General features: G+C 39.0%; 4 protein-coding genes across 5 annotated transcripts; 2 read left to right on the top strand and 2 right to left on the bottom strand.

Moving 5' to 3' along the window:
- The first annotated feature begins 1,501 nt into the window (after positions 1–1,501).
- Positions 1,502–3,579, top strand: LOC137732458 (gibberellin 2-beta-dioxygenase 6). Its single transcript, XM_068471769.2, has 3 exons — positions 1,502–2,296; positions 2,648–2,969; positions 3,073–3,579. Exons 1-3 carry the CDS (start codon positions 1,848–1,850, stop codon positions 3,307–3,309), a joined length of 1,008 nt encoding a protein of 335 aa, XP_068327870.1. The 5' UTR covers positions 1,502–1,847; the 3' UTR covers positions 3,310–3,579.
- A 3,645-nt stretch (positions 3,580–7,224) lies between these two features.
- On the bottom strand, positions 7,225–9,853 carry LOC137731120 (zinc finger CCCH domain-containing protein 40). Its single transcript, XM_068470213.2, has 3 exons — positions 9,135–9,853; positions 8,830–9,053; positions 7,225–8,226 (listed from the first exon to the last, which is right to left on the bottom strand). Exons 1-3 carry the CDS (start codon positions 9,507–9,509, stop codon positions 7,455–7,457), a joined length of 1,371 nt encoding a protein of 456 aa, XP_068326314.1. The 5' UTR covers positions 9,510–9,853; the 3' UTR covers positions 7,225–7,454.
- Positions 9,854–9,997: 144 nt separating this feature from the next.
- Positions 9,998–13,158, bottom strand: LOC137731119 (pre-mRNA-splicing factor of RES complex protein). 2 transcript variants are annotated; one of them, XM_068470211.2, is made up of 8 exons: positions 12,984–13,158; positions 11,789–12,770; positions 11,388–11,455; positions 11,241–11,302; positions 10,907–11,010; positions 10,742–10,814; positions 10,468–10,648; positions 9,998–10,342 (listed from the first exon to the last, which is right to left on the bottom strand). In XM_068470211.2, exons 2-8 carry the CDS (start codon positions 12,736–12,738, stop codon positions 10,257–10,259), a joined length of 1,524 nt encoding a protein of 507 aa, XP_068326312.1. In that variant the 5' UTR covers positions 12,739–12,770; positions 12,984–13,158; the 3' UTR covers positions 9,998–10,256. The 2 variants fall into 2 exon arrangements, with proteins under 2 accessions (XP_068326312.1, XP_068326313.1); XM_068470212.2 differs by having other exon boundaries at positions 11,789–12,763; positions 12,984–13,153.
- Positions 13,159–14,307: 1,149 nt separating this feature from the next.
- Positions 14,308–16,139, top strand: LOC137730789 (ATP-dependent Clp protease adapter protein CLPS2, chloroplastic). Its single transcript, XM_068469749.2, has 4 exons — positions 14,308–14,765; positions 14,877–14,975; positions 15,200–15,309; positions 15,817–16,139. The coding sequence occupies exons 1-4, from the start codon at positions 14,510–14,512 to the stop codon at positions 15,895–15,897; spliced, it is 546 nt and encodes a 181-aa protein (XP_068325850.1). The 5' UTR covers positions 14,308–14,509; the 3' UTR covers positions 15,898–16,139.
- The last annotated feature ends 72 nt before the right edge of the window (positions 16,140–16,211 follow it).

Below are 16,211 nucleotides of genomic sequence, written 5' to 3'. Positions count from 1 at the left end.
GAGGGATAGAGTCATCTGGGCGGCAACGCGCCCTCCGTTGACCAAACTTTCTTAATTTGCTTACGTTTTTGGGCCCCACCCTAACATGTGGTTATTCAAAGTTTGAAAAGTTGGGAGGCGGCTGATGCACATGCACATGCAACATATTGCAGCAGTAAATAAATCTCGTGAGTCTCCTGCGACCCAGAAGAAAGTGAAAGTTAAAGTCCCTCATGGATTATGGATCTATAATCTTGATTAATTAGTTGCTTTCTGTGGCTAGATTTAAGGAGAGGAGGTATCTAATTATTGTCATGGATTATGGATCCATAATCTTGATCATTATAAGTTTAATTAAAAGGATTATAATTATAATTATCTAAAACCGAAACCAGAGTAGTTGGAGTTCTTCTAACTCTCACCACATGCATTTGTCTTTTGCCCATATGGAGCCTATCATTGATTCTAATTGTGAAATTTCAACTCTCAATTTATACCTGCCTGCCTAATTAATATATAATATATTTATAACTATTCAAATTTCAAAGGAGAAAATATTTAAACCTAGGTAGTTAAAAGCATGATTATTCCTCATGTTAGTCGGTTCCTAAGTTTCTTTACAAATAATTAATAAATGAAGGTTACAAGTTGAGTACTGGTGGACAAATTATAGGAAGTTCTTTAACAGTGGAAATTAAGAAGTGCTAAGAAACTTAGGATCCCTATAATATTGTTTCTGTAGTAGTGCTTAATAGATGCTAGACTTATTGTATATGCAATGGTGGAATTAGGATTTTATCAAAAGTGTAGGATTTTGCTCTCGGCCTATGACTATACTTTTTATGTTCTATTGTACGTAGTTGAGGAAAAGGAAGGGGGCGCATCCTCCATTCTATGAACAACTCCACCACTATCTATACGAACCAAGCTCATGAGACCTATATATTAAACTCAATAATTGAATTCATTCGTGTTTGATTCAAGTTTTTCGACCTACTGTGAGTTTAAATTCAAAGTATAAGAGTCAAATTCAAAATTTCCAACCACTGCAGAAGGTCTAATAAAGAAAGGAGATGAACATATATGATGATTATCATATTGAGAGGAGTAGTGATATACATATAGGCCGAGAGGGTAGAACTGATATAAGGATCATCCTCGTAGAAATAAATATTCACTTACAATATAATTGTAAAACTTTGACTTTTTTGTACATATGTATTTTACTGTGATTTGGTCAAATGAAAATTAACACCTTTGAAAAAGAGGCAAGTAGTATCTTGAAGGAATTAATTATCTCTTAAGGACCAAAAAGAAAAGTCAAATTAGCAACTGGGGACAAGCTTAGCTAGCTTGCCATTGCCATATCGAGAGGAATGGGTCCTATTCCATTGAGTTAAGCTTTTCATAATGTCCACAAAGTCAAAAAGATGAGTTAGGTTGGATTCATCCTCTTCATCATTTCCCCATTTTTTTTTGCAATTATTTTCAACATATAATCAGTATCTGTGTCTCTGTGTGTGTCGAGTGATGGACTTAGTCTCCCCTCAGGTCCTCACTCACCCTCTCTCAAGAACAATATCAGAGAAGAAATGGTCTCCTTGTGACAATTGTCACCCCTTGAGAGCTCCCCTCTTTACCCTTCTCTCCTTTCCCACTTTTGTACTTTTCTTCTTGTTCGCTTTTGCCCTCCTCCTCCTCCTCCTCTCTCTCTCCTCTTTCTCTCTCCTCTTTCTCTCTCTAACCTTATATTTCCATATATATATACATTTGGTGCTCCTTATTTTTCACCTTGCCACACTTCATAACCTCCTTCTCATCAATTCTTAGTTAAAACTTCAAAACCCCATTACCAAACACACACAGATATGATAGAATCAATCCCTCCTCTCCAACAACATTACAAAACCCTCGTGCGCAACCTTCACTGCCACGGCACCGACCACGGACAAGGACCGGTCACGGAAGAATGCCAGCTACCGTTGATAGACCTCAACGGGCTGAACAGCCTCGATGAGAGGGAGAGGCTAGAATGCGCAGCAGCCATCTGCAGCGCGTCGTCGGAGTGGGGGTTTTTTCAAGTGGTGAACCACGGGATAAGGCCCGAGCTACTAAAGAACATGAAGACGGAGCAGCTCAACCTGTTTGGAGCGCCCTTCGAGCAGAAGGCTACTTGCGGGCTGCTCAATAATTCGTACAGGTGGGGGACGCCGAGCGCGACTCGTCCAACTCAGTACTCCTGGTCCGAAGCTTTTCACATTCCTGTCACAAAAATCTCGGACCAAGCTTGTTATGGGGACGGTTTTAGCTCTCTCAGGTACTTCAATAATCTAATTAACGCAGAAAAGTGATTCCCACGAGCTCATTTTTTACCTTGCACACATGTATTTATTTACTTTTTAAATTTACATCAAATAAAATAAACGAGAATAAAAGAACTTGTGCGATGTAATGTTCTGGAAGAAAATGTGTGGAATCTGACAAAGTGGTCCTTCTAAATGCAACTTGGAACTTTCAAGTTGCTTCTGGCCGAACACATCACAGTGGCCAATGCAGTATGGCATTGGCAGTACCTTTTTGTCAATAATAACTCATCAAGCTTTCTTTTTTGGTAATCTTTTTGTCAATAATAACTCATCTAGCTTTCTTTTTTGGTAATCTTGTACAGGAAAGTGATGGAAGTATTTGCAGGAGCAATGGCAAACCTGGCGGAGTTGCTAGCCGGGATTCTAGTGAACAACCTGGGCCACCGGAAGGAAGCGCTGCAAGACATTTGTGACTCGAGCACTTGCTTTCTCCGATTGAACCGCTACCCGGCTTGTCCGATATCACCGGAGATGTTCGGCTTAGTGCCTCACACTGACAGCGATTTCCTCACAATTCTAAGCCAAGACGAAGTGGGAGGACTTCAGCTCTTGAAAGACTCCAAATGGGTTGCTGTAAAGCCTAACCAAGATGCACTTATCGTTAACATCGGAGATCTTTTTCAGGTGAGAAATTAGCTCTTCAAAAACGTAATCACTCAGCTCCCATTAATTTGATTAGTTTATACTACTTAAGCTGTGGTTAATAAACCCCAACTGTATAATATAGGCGTGGAGCAATGATGCGTACAAAAGTGTGGAGCACAAGGTGATGGCAAACGAGAAGAGGGAACGTTACTCAGTAGCATACTTCATGTGCCCTTCCTACGATTCTTTAATCGGGAGTTGCAGATCACAATCTTCCATCTACAGAAACTTCACTTTTCGAGATTACAGAAATCAAGTCCAGCAAGATGTTCAGACACTTGGACACAAAGTCGGCCTTTCGAGATTCCTTCTTCGATAGCAACGACCAAGATTTTGAAATGAACTGGCACATAGCATACATCAAGTGAAACATCTCGATACATACTACTCGGTTCATACTAGAAAACCGGCGCAGCCTGCAGCAGCAAAAATATGCAACAAACATCACAAGGACGTTGCCATATTTAGGACAATTATATTATTATATTGGATTTGTAAAAGAATATTACAAGAAGTTGATTCCATTCAATAGTCGAAAGTCAACACGTGATGTCTTGTCTCCAAGGAAAACATCATCTTTTGTTAGTAATTTAATAGTCGTCATCCTCAAACATATTTTAGTACTTCAACTATAAAATAATAGTTATATACTTGCGCCATTTTAATCTTCACTATAAAAGGAGGGATGGAGGGAGATAGAGATATGGGACAATTATTAATAGTAATTTGATTATTTATTAATACAATTTTATTGTCAACTAAAAAAGAATGAAAAGATTAAAATAATTATGTCAATAAATTAAAGAAAATGATCAAATAAAATTTATGGGCAATATAGTAAGTAAACACAAAATAATATTTTTTTAAGCCTCACAACCAAGTAATCATATCAATTGCCTTATTTTCTTTTTCATATCTTTCTCCCTAATAAAATAATTTTTTAGTATGAACTAGTTATCCTTAAACAGTCATTAAAGATATGAAATTCAACAATAAAAGTTGTTTGAAAGTCGTCACCAAATGGTTAAGACCATTTTATATTTCCTATCTTTGTGAATTTTTCAAAATTTTAATAAATACATACATAGCATGTGTACAATTACTAATATAATATATATACACTTGTGTACACATAGAAATTACATATTCATTTCTCCTCCGCTTAGATATAAGGTACATAATTCTTTTGTGTCTTTTTACTTTTTCACTTGAGTATCTAAAAAAGTTTTTCGGTGTAACTATTACATTACTAAGGTCAAACGTAATTATAACAATATCAAATTCATGTTTACAGATTAAATTAATATTCAAGTCGGTAGGGAAAGAATTTGGTAAGGAAAGTGAGCCTTTTTATTGGCCCAATCTCTCTCAAATTGCTCAGCATTCGGCTCCACTCGTGCCAACGTGAAACTTCTTACTTACTCTCCAAGTCAAGTAATATGATTCGAATCTAGCTGATATTTTGATAGAACATACGAGTCCAGAGCTAAAGACGAAGTAAAGAGATGCTGATTTGGAAAGCAACAAAAGGCCGAGTTCCAATCACACAAACTCAGAAAACACGACGGCAGCTTTTGGGGGAAATTTTCACTCACTTTTTCTAGTCGGGTTAATAATTTTGTTCAAAGTTCATCATAACACTTATTTTCTTTTACCTACCCCACACTGTGGGATTTAAGAATTCATGTAAGATTTTTCATTGCTGTTTTTCAGGGTGGAACGCTATTTTGGGCCTCACTACAATATTTTTCACTTATTTTTTTAGTTTTCGCTTGAATATTCTACTTAATATATATTTGTTGCTCAATAAACCGTAAATTTGCTTCCAAATTCCTTAAAAAGTTTAACTTAATGCTTAGAAAAAAATATTTTGCAAAAATAAAAAATTTGCATTTTTATAAAAAAAAACGTGGTGTTAGGCGGGCTCGAATGCAAAATGAGGCGGAATCACCACGTGCAAAATGGGGCGAATCATGACACACAAAACAAGGCTGGCTCCACTCATAGAAAATGGGACGGACTTATGGCACGCAAAGCGAGGCGAACTCCGCCACAAAAACGAGGAGGGATACATCCTAGAATTCAAGGCTAGCAAAACGACGAGGACTCCGTGGACACAAAAAATGGTGGGCTTCTGGCACGCAAAATGATGCAAACACCTCACATGCATAACGAAGCGAACCAAGGCACACAAGACGAGGTGGGCCCCTGCAAGCAAAACGGGGCAAACTCTCGGGTGCTTAGAAAACGAGTCGGGCTTCATGCATGAAAAAACATACTTTGAAGAACATGAATATGATAGTTTGTTGTAGTGGTAAGAGAAATAAAAAAAAAAAATTAACAAAAATGATTCAAATTCTTGAGGGTACTAGAAAGTCACACGAATTCAACCATTTTTGTACATTTTAACATCTCTAATTAAAAAATAAAAAATAAATAAAAATAACATTCATTTTAGCATCTCTATATTTTTCACTTATTTATTTACTTTTCGGCTTAAAATATTCCACTAAATATGCATCTATTGCTGAATAAATTGTAAATTCGCTTCTAAATACATTATAAAGATTTTCTTAATGCTAAAGGAAAATATTTCAAGAAAATAAAAAATTTGCATTTTTTACAAAAAAAAAAGAGATTAACACTCACGGGTTTCAGTCAGATTTGCAAATTCGTACATAAATCACCGTTCAATCTACTTATTTTCACCTTTGCCTCACTATGATGTTTTGAAAATTAAGGTGCTTACCGTTGAGATTCTTACGGATAGAACCCCATTTGACAATGTTATGGACTTAACTACTATATTTTTCATTTATTTTTTAAGTTTTTGGCTTAAATGTTATACTAAACATACATTTGTTGCTCAATAAACCGTAAAACTTCTTCCAAGTTCCTTAAAAAGTTTAAATTAATGCTCAGGAAAAACATTTTGCGAAAATAAAAAACTTGCATTTTTGTCAAAAAAACATGGCTGCTAGGCGGCGGCTCGACACATGCAAAACGAGGCAAACTCATCTCACGCAGAACGAGAAGAACCATGGCCCCCAAAACAAGGTGGGCTTCGCTCATAGAAAACGGGGTAGGCTTTTTGCATACAAAATGAGGTGAGCTCCGCACACGGAAGGGATACGTCACACAATTCGAGACCAGTCATGTGCACAAAAAACGAGGTTGGCTCTGTGCACGTTAGAATGACGTGAGCTCCTTGGACGCAAAAAGGGCGGGCTTTTGACACGCAAAACGATGCGGACACCTCACATGCATAATGAGACGAACCAAGGCACACAAGACGAGGCGGGCCCCCGCACGCAGAGCTGAACGAAGTCCCACGTGCACAGAAAACTAGTCGGGCTCCATGCACGAAAAAATATATTTTAAAGAACATGAATACAATAGTTTGTTTTAGTAGTAAGAGAAATAAAAGAAATTTTTTACATAAATAGTTCAAATTCTTGAGGGTGCCAGAACATTTCTTCCCTTAAGTGTAAAACTTCAGTTGAGGATTAAAAAGAACTTTATAAGGCATTTAGAAACGATTTTACGATTTATTAAGCAACAAATGTGTATCAGTAGAATATTGAAAACTACAAAAATAGTGAAAAATATAGTTGTGAGGCTCCAAACATTGTAAAAAACCGGTCCCACCCTTCAGAATACCAATGGAAAGTCTTACATTAATTTTCAAAACTTAATGGTGAGGTGAAGTTGAAAATAAATAGATTGAACGATGATTTATGTATGAATTTGCAAATCAACTAAAAACCATGAGTGCTAGCATGTTTATTTGTCAAAAAAAATAGAAATTTTTTATTTTCGCGAATTATTTTCTGTAAACATTAAAAAAAGCTTTATAAGGCATTTAAAAGCAATTTTATTATTTATTAAGCAACAAATATATATGTAGTAAACTATTTAAGCCGAAAACTAAGAAAATATGTAAAAAATATAATAGGGACGCCCAAAACATTGTTAAAATGGGGGTTCCACCAACAAGAATATCAACGGAAAATCGTACCATAATTTTCAAAACTTCACGTTAAGACGAAGGTGAAAAATAAATGGATTAAACGACAATTTATGTATGAATTTACAAAACCGACTAAAAACTTTGAGTGCAAACCCACATTTTTTTGTCAGAAATAGAAATTTTTTCTTTTTGCAAATAGAAAATGATGCGATCGTTATTCGCCAGCAAGAGTTAAATAATAAATATAAGAACCATGCCCTTCAATTTTAAGGTAAGAGAAAATCACCTCCGCGGCGCAAATCACTAAATATCAACATTCTGTTAAGGTATATTTGGTAGCTCATAGCTGTAATATTCAACCAACAATTGCATCAAGATTTGGGATATCACAAAGTCACGCATTAAGAAAGATACACAGAAGGCAGATTATTTTACTGAATTCAGAATGCAACGCCAGCTCAAGTCTAACTAACAAGTTCACAGAACAAAACGATTTAGGTTTCAACAGTTGAACCAGACTCAGATGGTGTTGCAGAATGCTGGTGCTGTTGGTCCATCGGTAACGTTGATGGCGGAGGCACTGCATCATGATCCTGCGAGTAAGGTTGTGGTGGAGCCGTAGTTTGAAATTGCTGATGATATTGACCTTGCGGAGGAGCCGCAGTTTGAAATGTATAATGCTGCTGCCTATCGAAATTGGCATTCTTCTCGCCCGACCCTGCAGACACACTGGGGATCCTGTCCTGGGACGGGATGAGGGCACCCATCCTTTGAGGATCCATCGAAGGATAACATGTTCTCGCCTGGGAGGGTGGAGGTGTGTAGAAGTGCACTGGAGCATATTGGTCCTGTTGTAATTGGTTGTGCTGTTGAGATATGACTGCTCGAGGCAACAATCCACCATGAGCTAACGCCTGCTGCGTAGCTCCATTTGCGCCCTCAGGTTCCTCTTTTGGTGCTTGGGGCCTTCCCCAGAGTAACTTCAATCTCAAACCCTTTACTACCAGTTTACTATAGAGTTCTTCAGCCGCCTTTTCTGAGCCTTCTCTCGTCGTGTATGTTACAAACGCACACGCTTTTTGGAGCACCATCCTTATGGATTCTATTTCACCGTGAGCGTAAAAATGATCCCTCAAATCCTGCTCAGATATTCTCGCATCAATCCCGCCCACATATAGCGTTTTAATGCTCTCATCCTCTGGTGGTTCCAGGGAGGGCATCTCTCCAGCCTTGTTAAGCAGCTTCATTGCTACTGGATCATTGACTCTGCAGATATGTACGTAAGATAAGAAATGAGCATCATAATTCACAAGAATCACAACATAAACTTCAAAAATCCATCAATCAATTTCCTCTCATAGCTAACAAAAATGAGAAATTCAGTATGAGCTAACAATTGATCCAAAAACATTAACGACATGTTTCCTTGCCACGATTAAGTACGAGATTAAAGAGAATCATTGGAATTACTGACTTTCCCGCGTTTACTAACACCCTAAGAATAAAAAATATATGACTTCCGCCATAAAACTGTTAATCAAATACTCAAAACCAGAAACAGGATCAAATAGTCGGGTAGTTGATCCGACTTCCATACCTTACTTCCCTTTCCCAAGTTGCCCCGCAAAAATTCTATCATGCTCCTGAGTATTCAACATTCGGGGGTTTTAACCGTTACATCATTGTAAGTTTGACCACAGATTTAACTACCAAAAAATCCGAAGTACAGAATACTCCGAAGCATATTCTAAAATCTCAATTTTCCCGTTTCTAATAAGTAACCATGCCATAAACAACAGAAACAATGATCACCAACAAACAAATACAGAAACTTTTAATATGTAGTCATGTATGTTATGAAAAACATACCCGTAATAACGGTCTTTGATGTTCTGTTGTGACAATTCCCCGGTAACTGGCATCTCGTGCCGGTAAGGGCACTCGGCACCTCTCGTGCACTCACCCCGAATGTAGAAACTGCAGACATGAGCTCGGTTCCTCTTGTAATACGGCTCCGTCCTCTGAAGCTTCAGGATTGTGTCGTTCGGCCGCACCTTCCCGTAGGAAGACTCGTAATCTATGCCAGCCCTAGCCTGCACCACATTCCCCCAAATCAAAATCAAATAAAAAACGGGCACAGTGGGGGAGAGAGAGAGAATTGAAGTTATACATACCCTTCGATCGTGCTCCTCGGCGAAGAACTCGCGATTGACGTCGCTTCTAGGGATGGAATCGTTGGAATCAATGGCGAGAGCAGAGTCTCGAACCTGAACCGGCAAGCCGTATTCGAGATCCAAGAGGCAGACTTGGCAAACGTTTTTCAACTTGCAGCAAGTCTGGCAAATCTCCGTCTTCTTGTACCGGGCGTCGCGGCCGGGCCTCCACCGGAACACCGTGAAAGGGCGGCTGCAAATCTTGCACTCCTTGTCGTATTCGGCTCTTGTCATCCGGATGTAGGGGTTGTCGCCGAGGCATGATTCGCAGATGATGGGAAAGTCCGATCGTTCCCAACCGTCCGCCTCCGGATTTCTCAGAAGCCTGTGCGCCATATGACCCAGCGGCAGTTGCACTCGAACAGAAATAAATTGGGATTTTCCCACAATCCTTTTCAAATTCTTGCTTTTATATCATTCATTGGATTGGGCCTCCTAGAATTCGGTCGGCCCACCCGAAAACGAGTTACGTGTTGGACCCGACCTTCCAAATTCTTCCAGAATCTGCCAGAAGTGAGAAGTCTTTGATTTTATATTCTTCTTATTTCACCTCTCTGAGAATTTCCACCCTTTTGGTGGATTTGAGTCCAGGAGTTGGACTTGTATCAGTACCTGTGCAGGCCTTGTTCTATTCGGACAAAAGAAGACTTAACATTGGGCCTAGAATTTCGACCGAGAAAAGGTCCAGGTCCAGGCCCAGGCCCAATTCAAGAAATAGTGCAAAAGTCTTACAGCTCTAGCAGAACGATAAAAAAAAATAGAAAAAAGAAAAACGCTCATCAAAAGTCCGAACCCTAAAGCCTAAAACTACTCTGATATCAATCTACTTTTTAACTTTTTCAATCTTATATTATTTGCAAGGGAAACCAAACCCAACCATCATGGCTGGTGACAAACATTGTGTATAGCAGCAAAAAAACAAACGATATCAGCTGCAGGAGTGTACAGAATTCCCACCGCGCTCTTGGCAAGAGGAACCTCAGACTAGTATATAGTAACATTCATTGATAACAATTAGTACGATAGCAGATCTGTCATGGCTGTCCAAAGATGCAAGTACATGGATTCCTTACTCGGTACAAATCACATATCCGCCACAGACCAAAGATAAGCTTCTGCCTCCGTGGCTTGTTTCTCGTTCTTCCTTTTGAACATTCCCTTCTCAAATCCTGCACGACACAGAAGGTACTGATTAGTAAATTCTGAAATAATCATCCACATGTTTTGCCCTCGGTGTATCATGCAATAGACTAAAAGAAAGAACACAAATGCAGAATGAGAAAAGAGAACCCACCATTACTGCGATCAACTCCATCCCAATGTCTTCCTGGTCTTATACCGTATCGATTTGGTGCAGCATCCAATCCTCTTTTTAACCAGCTGTGAACAGGAATATCCTGGGGAATAATGAATCCAGATTCCTTCATTTTCTCATCATCCCCCAAGTTAGAGAGAACTGGCTCGGAATGCTTTTTCTGCAGCATGACAGTAAAGCAAATGTCAAACTCAAAACCAGTACTAATTTCCATAATTCTATACCCTACTACATAGCGAACCTAACTTATTACCTTTACCAAATGTGCCATGGGATCGCCCCACCTTGTTCTCTCCTTCAATATTTTGTCGAGTTCAGGATCATCTCTGCAAACAGAAGATAAAATGTGAAAACACAATAAGCATAAGGGATAGTCTTTATTAAAGGGAAAGATAACTTGGACTTCTCTAACATTTACCTAGTCCGTGCAAAAGGCTTATCCTTCTCAAGTTCTAATTCCTCCAGCTTAGTTTCAGCTTCTCGCTTTTGGGCCAAGCCTTTGCCCCATTCCAACTTTATCTCCTGATACAAATACAGTCAAAATGACCATAAGTACTCTATTCAAAAAGCACAATAAATAATAAAATACAAACTTCATGTTTCCATGGTGACTAAACTTAGAACAGAACCATAAGACAATTCAAAACATCCCACACGGTATAAAGCTAATAAATGTTTAGTTCTATACTGCGGTTATCATCACAGCATATAATTGATTATAAATATGACCCATTCGCTATGTTCCAGCATACCTTTGGTTTTTCATCTATTTTCCTTTGCGATTTCAAAAGCTCCTCCTTCGAAATGCGTTCCCCTGCACGTTGGTGTGTGAGACCCGGATAAAACACACAAAAGTCATATATATAACTATAAGAGGAAAAAATACAACTTCAGCCCACCTGTTTTCTTGTCACGATATATAGGTACTGCCTCTCTCCCACTTACAGAAGGATCCATGCGTTGAAATCTACAGAAAACGATATTTTGTAAGTCAGACATTATTTATCAGTCAAATTACTATTCTGAAGTACATAAACAAATCATTGGTGACCAAAATTTATGAAAATCCATATAGCCACCGTACAACAGCACGCACATAAAAGACACCATCAGACCACAAAGGGAAAAACCGACAGTTAAGTTTCATTGAAAGCACAAAACAACCTCTAGCAAAAAGTAAAAATAGAATGAAATCCCTCTACTTGATTTTGAAACCAAGTTAGCTGAATGAAAAGATATGCACATTACTTATTCATCGTGATGCATTGGCATATATATGTTGGTTAAAACAGGCACACACCTTAACCACTCATCCTTCTTCGTTTTATTGATCTCGTCACTAATCTCTCGGCCAGAGATCAGACCAACTTTTGCTTGCTCTTTTCGAGGGTGCGGAGTAACTTGCTTTTTATTCCTTGGTGGGGAAAGATCACCATCAACATCCTTCCTGCTTTTCCTTGGTGGGGAAAGATCAGTATCAACATCCCTCCTGCTATTCCTTGGTGGAGAAAGATCAGCATCAAAATTGTTCCTACTTTTCCTCGGTGGAGAAAGATCAGCATCAACATTGTTCCTACTTTTCCTTGGTGGAGAAAGATCTGCATCAGCGTACTTCCTGCCCTTCCTTGGTGGAGACAGATCTTCATTACTATCTTTCCTGCTCTTCCTTGGTGGAGACAGATCTGCATCAACGTCCTGCCTCCTTTTCCTTGGGGGTGAAAGATCTGATCCAGGACGAGGAGGCAAGTACTCGTGGTTCGTTTCAGGCTCGGGTGACGGGGTGTGGTGGCGCTTCCGTCTCTGCCGTGGAGGTGACAAGTCAGCATCCTTCCTCCTATTTTCCGGAGACATTGGTTCACAGTTCGGAACCAAACTCCTCTCCCTACGAGGTGGAGATAAATCAGACTTTGACTGCTTCGGAGGAGAGTCTCCAACTGTAACCCAACCGCTTCCATCTTCGGATATGGAATTAAAGGGACGTCTGGCCCTCAATTGTTGAAGTCTCTTCATCCTCTTAATCTCAATGTCCTCATCAACTACAGGTTTGTCTTCATCCGATGAATTGTCACCATTATCTTCCTCAACATTCACCGGCTTCTGCCAAACAGGATCTTCATCAACCACTAAAACGCCCATTGGCTCCGGCTTGGTTTTCTGCTTCTTGTTCTTCTTCTTTTTCTTCTTATCCTCTTCATTATTCACTTCATACCGTTTCAAATACTCTTTCAAAGATTTACTCGAAGACGCCATAGCTCATTCAACAGTCTTCACCTTCCTAAACCCTAAATTTGATTAATACAAAATTCTTGAGGCGATTAATTTTGATTATAAATTTGGTTAATATACCTAGCTCTAAGCGTCTTGCATAAATAAAAATCCTAACTATGTAATAGTGACAATGATAAACAAATTTTGCATACTTCGATTCCTGTTTGGTTGCCGAGAAAACAGTAAGAAAAGGGAAATTGAAAGAAGAAAATTGAAAAGGAACGTACCGCTAACAGGTCGACGAAGACGGCGAGAAGAGAGGAATCGAGACGGGTGGGGGTTGGCGGTTCGACGTTGGGGTCGTGGCCTGCGACTGCGAGTAGCCGTCGAGTCCGGGAAGTGCGAACCTCCGAATCGAGGAGGAATTTGATTAGCATTATAGCCAGTGATCAATTGTGAGCCGGATATTTGAAATTGGGCTCAGATTTAAGGGGATGGGCTCAACTGGACTCAGACTATGTTCGAGGCCCAAAATAAAGACTGTGTAATATCAGGCTTGGAAATTTGGACTGGACTTATCTTAATGCCGATCCCGGGTTGATCCAAAAGGAGTTCTATTAAAAATGTTTTTTTTCTTCTTTTATATATATATATATATATATATATTTTTTTTTTGGTGGTTTGAAGGTGAAACAATAGTAGCTTATTAAAGAATAAAGAGAACAATTATTTGATTTATTCTTTGAGATTTTGTTTTTAATTTATGCCGGTTAACTTTTGATCCAACTAACCAACTTTTTTATTTTAAAATAATTTTGTGAACAAACGATAATGTAACCACGAGATGGTGATTCAGTGGTAAATGGCGGATTGCGAGGCTTCATTCTAACTAAAAATTGGACTGGCTCCCGGAGCGGATTCACACCAAACTTGTGGTCAAGGGAGGCTAAATGCCTCTGTGAATATTCCCGGCCCCTAGAAGGAGTGGATTCACACCAGATTTGTGGCCAGGGGATACCAGACTTGTGGTCATGGGAAGCTAAAATGCCTCTGTAAGTGTAAATCTTCTGGGCCCCCCGATCTCATAAGTAGTTAATAACCGTGACTTGCCACCAGTTATCCTTCTTTAAAAAAAAACGATAATATTAATTAATTAAATTGTTAATTTAAAAAAAAAAAATTGTGAAATCGTACCAAACGTAATTGATTTACGTCACCGTAAATTAATATGTGAAACTCATATCTCACTAAACAATTATATTCTTTATAGCAAATTGTCACATCTCCAAAAGATTAAGAGCATGGTTTTTTATCGCATCCGCGAAACCTATAATATTTAGCCTCGCAATCATATTGCAAATCAAGAGAGAATTCAGAACAGTGGATCAAAGGGAAGCATCTAGAGAATTCTGGAAAAAAATAAAGAATCTGTCGATGCAAATGAATACAGGACACTCATTTCCAATAATATTACAGACCTTAAAAAACAAAAATAATTTCCAGCTAAAAAAGGAGGACCATGATTAAATTAGCCACACGACAATTATTATTATATAAAAGAAAAAAGAAAAAAGAGGTTTAATTTGGGTTAAGATCAGCCGTCCATTAGTCATCCACCTGAAGCGTCACCGACTACTGTTCCTGCGTCCTATAAAAGCAATCAAAACCCTGCAATCATTTTTTTGTGAGAATTTGGAAATATTCTCTCCCTGATTTCCTTCTTTCTTCTGAGTTTTTGTGCGTTCTTCTAATCTTACCCACTCATTTGCTCAAGCTACCACCGCCGGAGACTACTCATACTAGACTAGTAGAAATGAGCATGGCTGTTACAGGAACAGCTACGGCCTCGTCGTGTTGCCTGACCAAGATGATCGGATTCGCTCCTCTGTCAGCTCCGCCGCGCACTTGTTGTAAGGTTTTGGCTGTCAAGGAAGGCCCAGAAAGACGGGGAGGTAGTCGCGTGGCTGTGACGGCCAGGTTTGGGTCTTCCAGGGGCGGTGGCGCCGGAGTTTTGGAGCGCCCCAAGTTTGACCAATCCGGATTTGATCCTGCCACCCAACTTCAACAAGGTACGGTGCCTTCTTTTACCATGTATCCCTCCTAATTTGGCTATTTGATATGAAAATTGGAAGAAAAAAAATTGAAGTTGAATTCCCATTTGTGTAATGTTGGAATCTCAGGAGGAGATATTGGACGATCAAAGGACAAGAGAGGTGTTGGTAGCGGAGATAGTTACAGAGTTTTGCTGATTGATGATGTTCGCCACACCGAAAAATTAGGTAAATTGTTCATGCACACCTCTATCTGACGGAAGACTTGATCCAAAAAACCTGCCGCAGTAGCATTCTACGATTCATACAGCCAACCCTACCTTGTGGGAAGCCAGCAGTCGATTCATTGTTAGAAATGAAATGATCATCAACCTATGCCTATGCCTATGCCTATGCTGAAATATGAAATTGTTAGTTCAACTAAACCAAATTTCCTGTTTTATCTTTTGTAGTTGCAAAGGTGTTGCCCCAAGTTGTTCCATCTGTTACACCTGATGTTGCAAGAGGATTATTTCACAAATCGAGGGAAGATGGTGTCGCGGTTGTTATCGTTACAGTGAAGGTAAATTGTCTATGGTTAGCATACAGCTTTGCACATATAGAAATCTTCGGTCAAATTTGTTTTAATCTTGATGTCCACTGTTAGTTTCTTTTGGTTTCTTAGAGCTTCTCTTGTGCAATGTATTTTGTCCGGAAGAAAAAAATCGCTGAGTTTAGCCAAGAAACCCCATATAAATGTTAAAGTCTTGTGATTAGAAATGGTGTTTTTCAAGCAAGTCCTTCGATGTTGAATTATGTTTTGTTCTTGTGTAAATCTTTAAGGAGATTATCACTGGTTTAATGTACTCTGCCTGCCCGGCATACTTCGCCACTTATTACCTTATAGAAGCATGCTATCTAGTTGGCTGCAATGAGTATATACTATAAGATTAAAAACTGGTTCTACTTGTTCGATCACCGCAGTGCGACCACCTTGTTTTTCTATGCTTCGTGTTCGGAAGATAACTTGTTAAATTGTTGGAATTACTTGATTATTGTGTTTACGGCAGTACTCTCTTTGGGTTGTCAGGAACATGCAGAATTTTACTCCCAGATGATGATTCGTGGCGGGTTACGATCAACAATAGAACCGGATTCAAGTAATCTGTGAAGCCGTCAACAAAAGATCCTGCATTTGCAATGGTTTACAGTTGCATTTGTAAAAGTGATCTTCTAATTTTGGATTTACACTACGCGTGCGGAGATAATTTTGTAAGGGGACGAGAGAGATGTCAAGTAGTTGAATATGTAGAATTGTATTTTTGAAACTTCTTTTGTAGCGGGAGCCTTCTTTTCATATCAACTCGTTAAATTTGGCTAGGATAATGAAAACATATCAACTTATTCGGTAAATATGTTATCTTATTCATATGTTTCTCGCATCCACGGGATTTAGTAGCAGCACAAATATTTTGAAAACGTTGG

This window comes from Pyrus communis, chromosome 16 (assembly GCF_041283825.1).
Source record: "Pyrus communis isolate YQ-2024b chromosome 16, ASM4128382v1, whole genome shotgun sequence".
Classification (NCBI taxonomy): Eukaryota; Viridiplantae; Streptophyta; class Magnoliopsida; order Rosales; family Rosaceae; genus Pyrus; species Pyrus communis.
Note: the sequence above shows the minus strand (reverse complement) of the source record. Positions and strands in the feature narration are given on the sequence as shown.

Excerpts from the sequence above, each read along its gene's own strand:
- LOC137731119 (XM_068470211.2), bottom strand. The coding sequence starts at position 12,738 with ATGGCGTCTTCGAGTAAATCTTTGAAAGAGTATTTGAAACGGTATGAA. Across the intron at positions 11,456-11,788 it reads AAGAAGGATGAGTGGTTAAG|ATTTCAACGCATGGATCCTT; the intron begins GTGTGTGCCTGT and ends CGTTTTCTGTAG. Across the intron at positions 10,649-10,741 it reads CCATGGCACATTTGGTAAAG|AAAAAGCATTCCGAGCCAGT; the intron begins GTAATAAGTTAG and ends GTCATGCTGCAG.
- LOC137731120 (XM_068470213.2), bottom strand. The coding sequence starts at position 9,509 with ATGGCGCACAGGCTTCTGAGAAATCCGGAGGCGGACGGTTGGGAACGA. Across the intron at positions 9,054-9,134 it reads CCGAGGAGCACGATCGAAGG|GCTAGGGCTGGCATAGATTA; the intron begins GTATGTATAACT and ends AATGTGGTGCAG. Across the intron at positions 8,227-8,829 it reads ATCAAAGACCGTTATTACGG|AGTCAATGATCCAGTAGCAA; the intron begins GTATGTTTTTCA and ends ACATATCTGCAG.
- LOC137732458 (XM_068471769.2), top strand. The coding sequence starts at position 1,848 with ATGATAGAATCAATCCCTCCTCTCCAACAACATTACAAAACCCTCGTG. Across the intron at positions 2,297-2,647 it reads GACGGTTTTAGCTCTCTCAG|GAAAGTGATGGAAGTATTTG; the intron begins GTACTTCAATAA and ends AATCTTGTACAG. Across the intron at positions 2,970-3,072 it reads ACATCGGAGATCTTTTTCAG|GCGTGGAGCAATGATGCGTA; the intron begins GTGAGAAATTAG and ends TGTATAATATAG.
- LOC137730789 (XM_068469749.2), top strand. The coding sequence starts at position 14,510 with ATGAGCATGGCTGTTACAGGAACAGCTACGGCCTCGTCGTGTTGCCTG. Across the intron at positions 14,976-15,199 it reads TCGCCACACCGAAAAATTAG|TTGCAAAGGTGTTGCCCCAA; the intron begins GTAAATTGTTCA and ends TATCTTTTGTAG. Across the intron at positions 15,310-15,816 it reads TTGTTATCGTTACAGTGAAG|GAACATGCAGAATTTTACTC; the intron begins GTAAATTGTCTA and ends TTGGGTTGTCAG.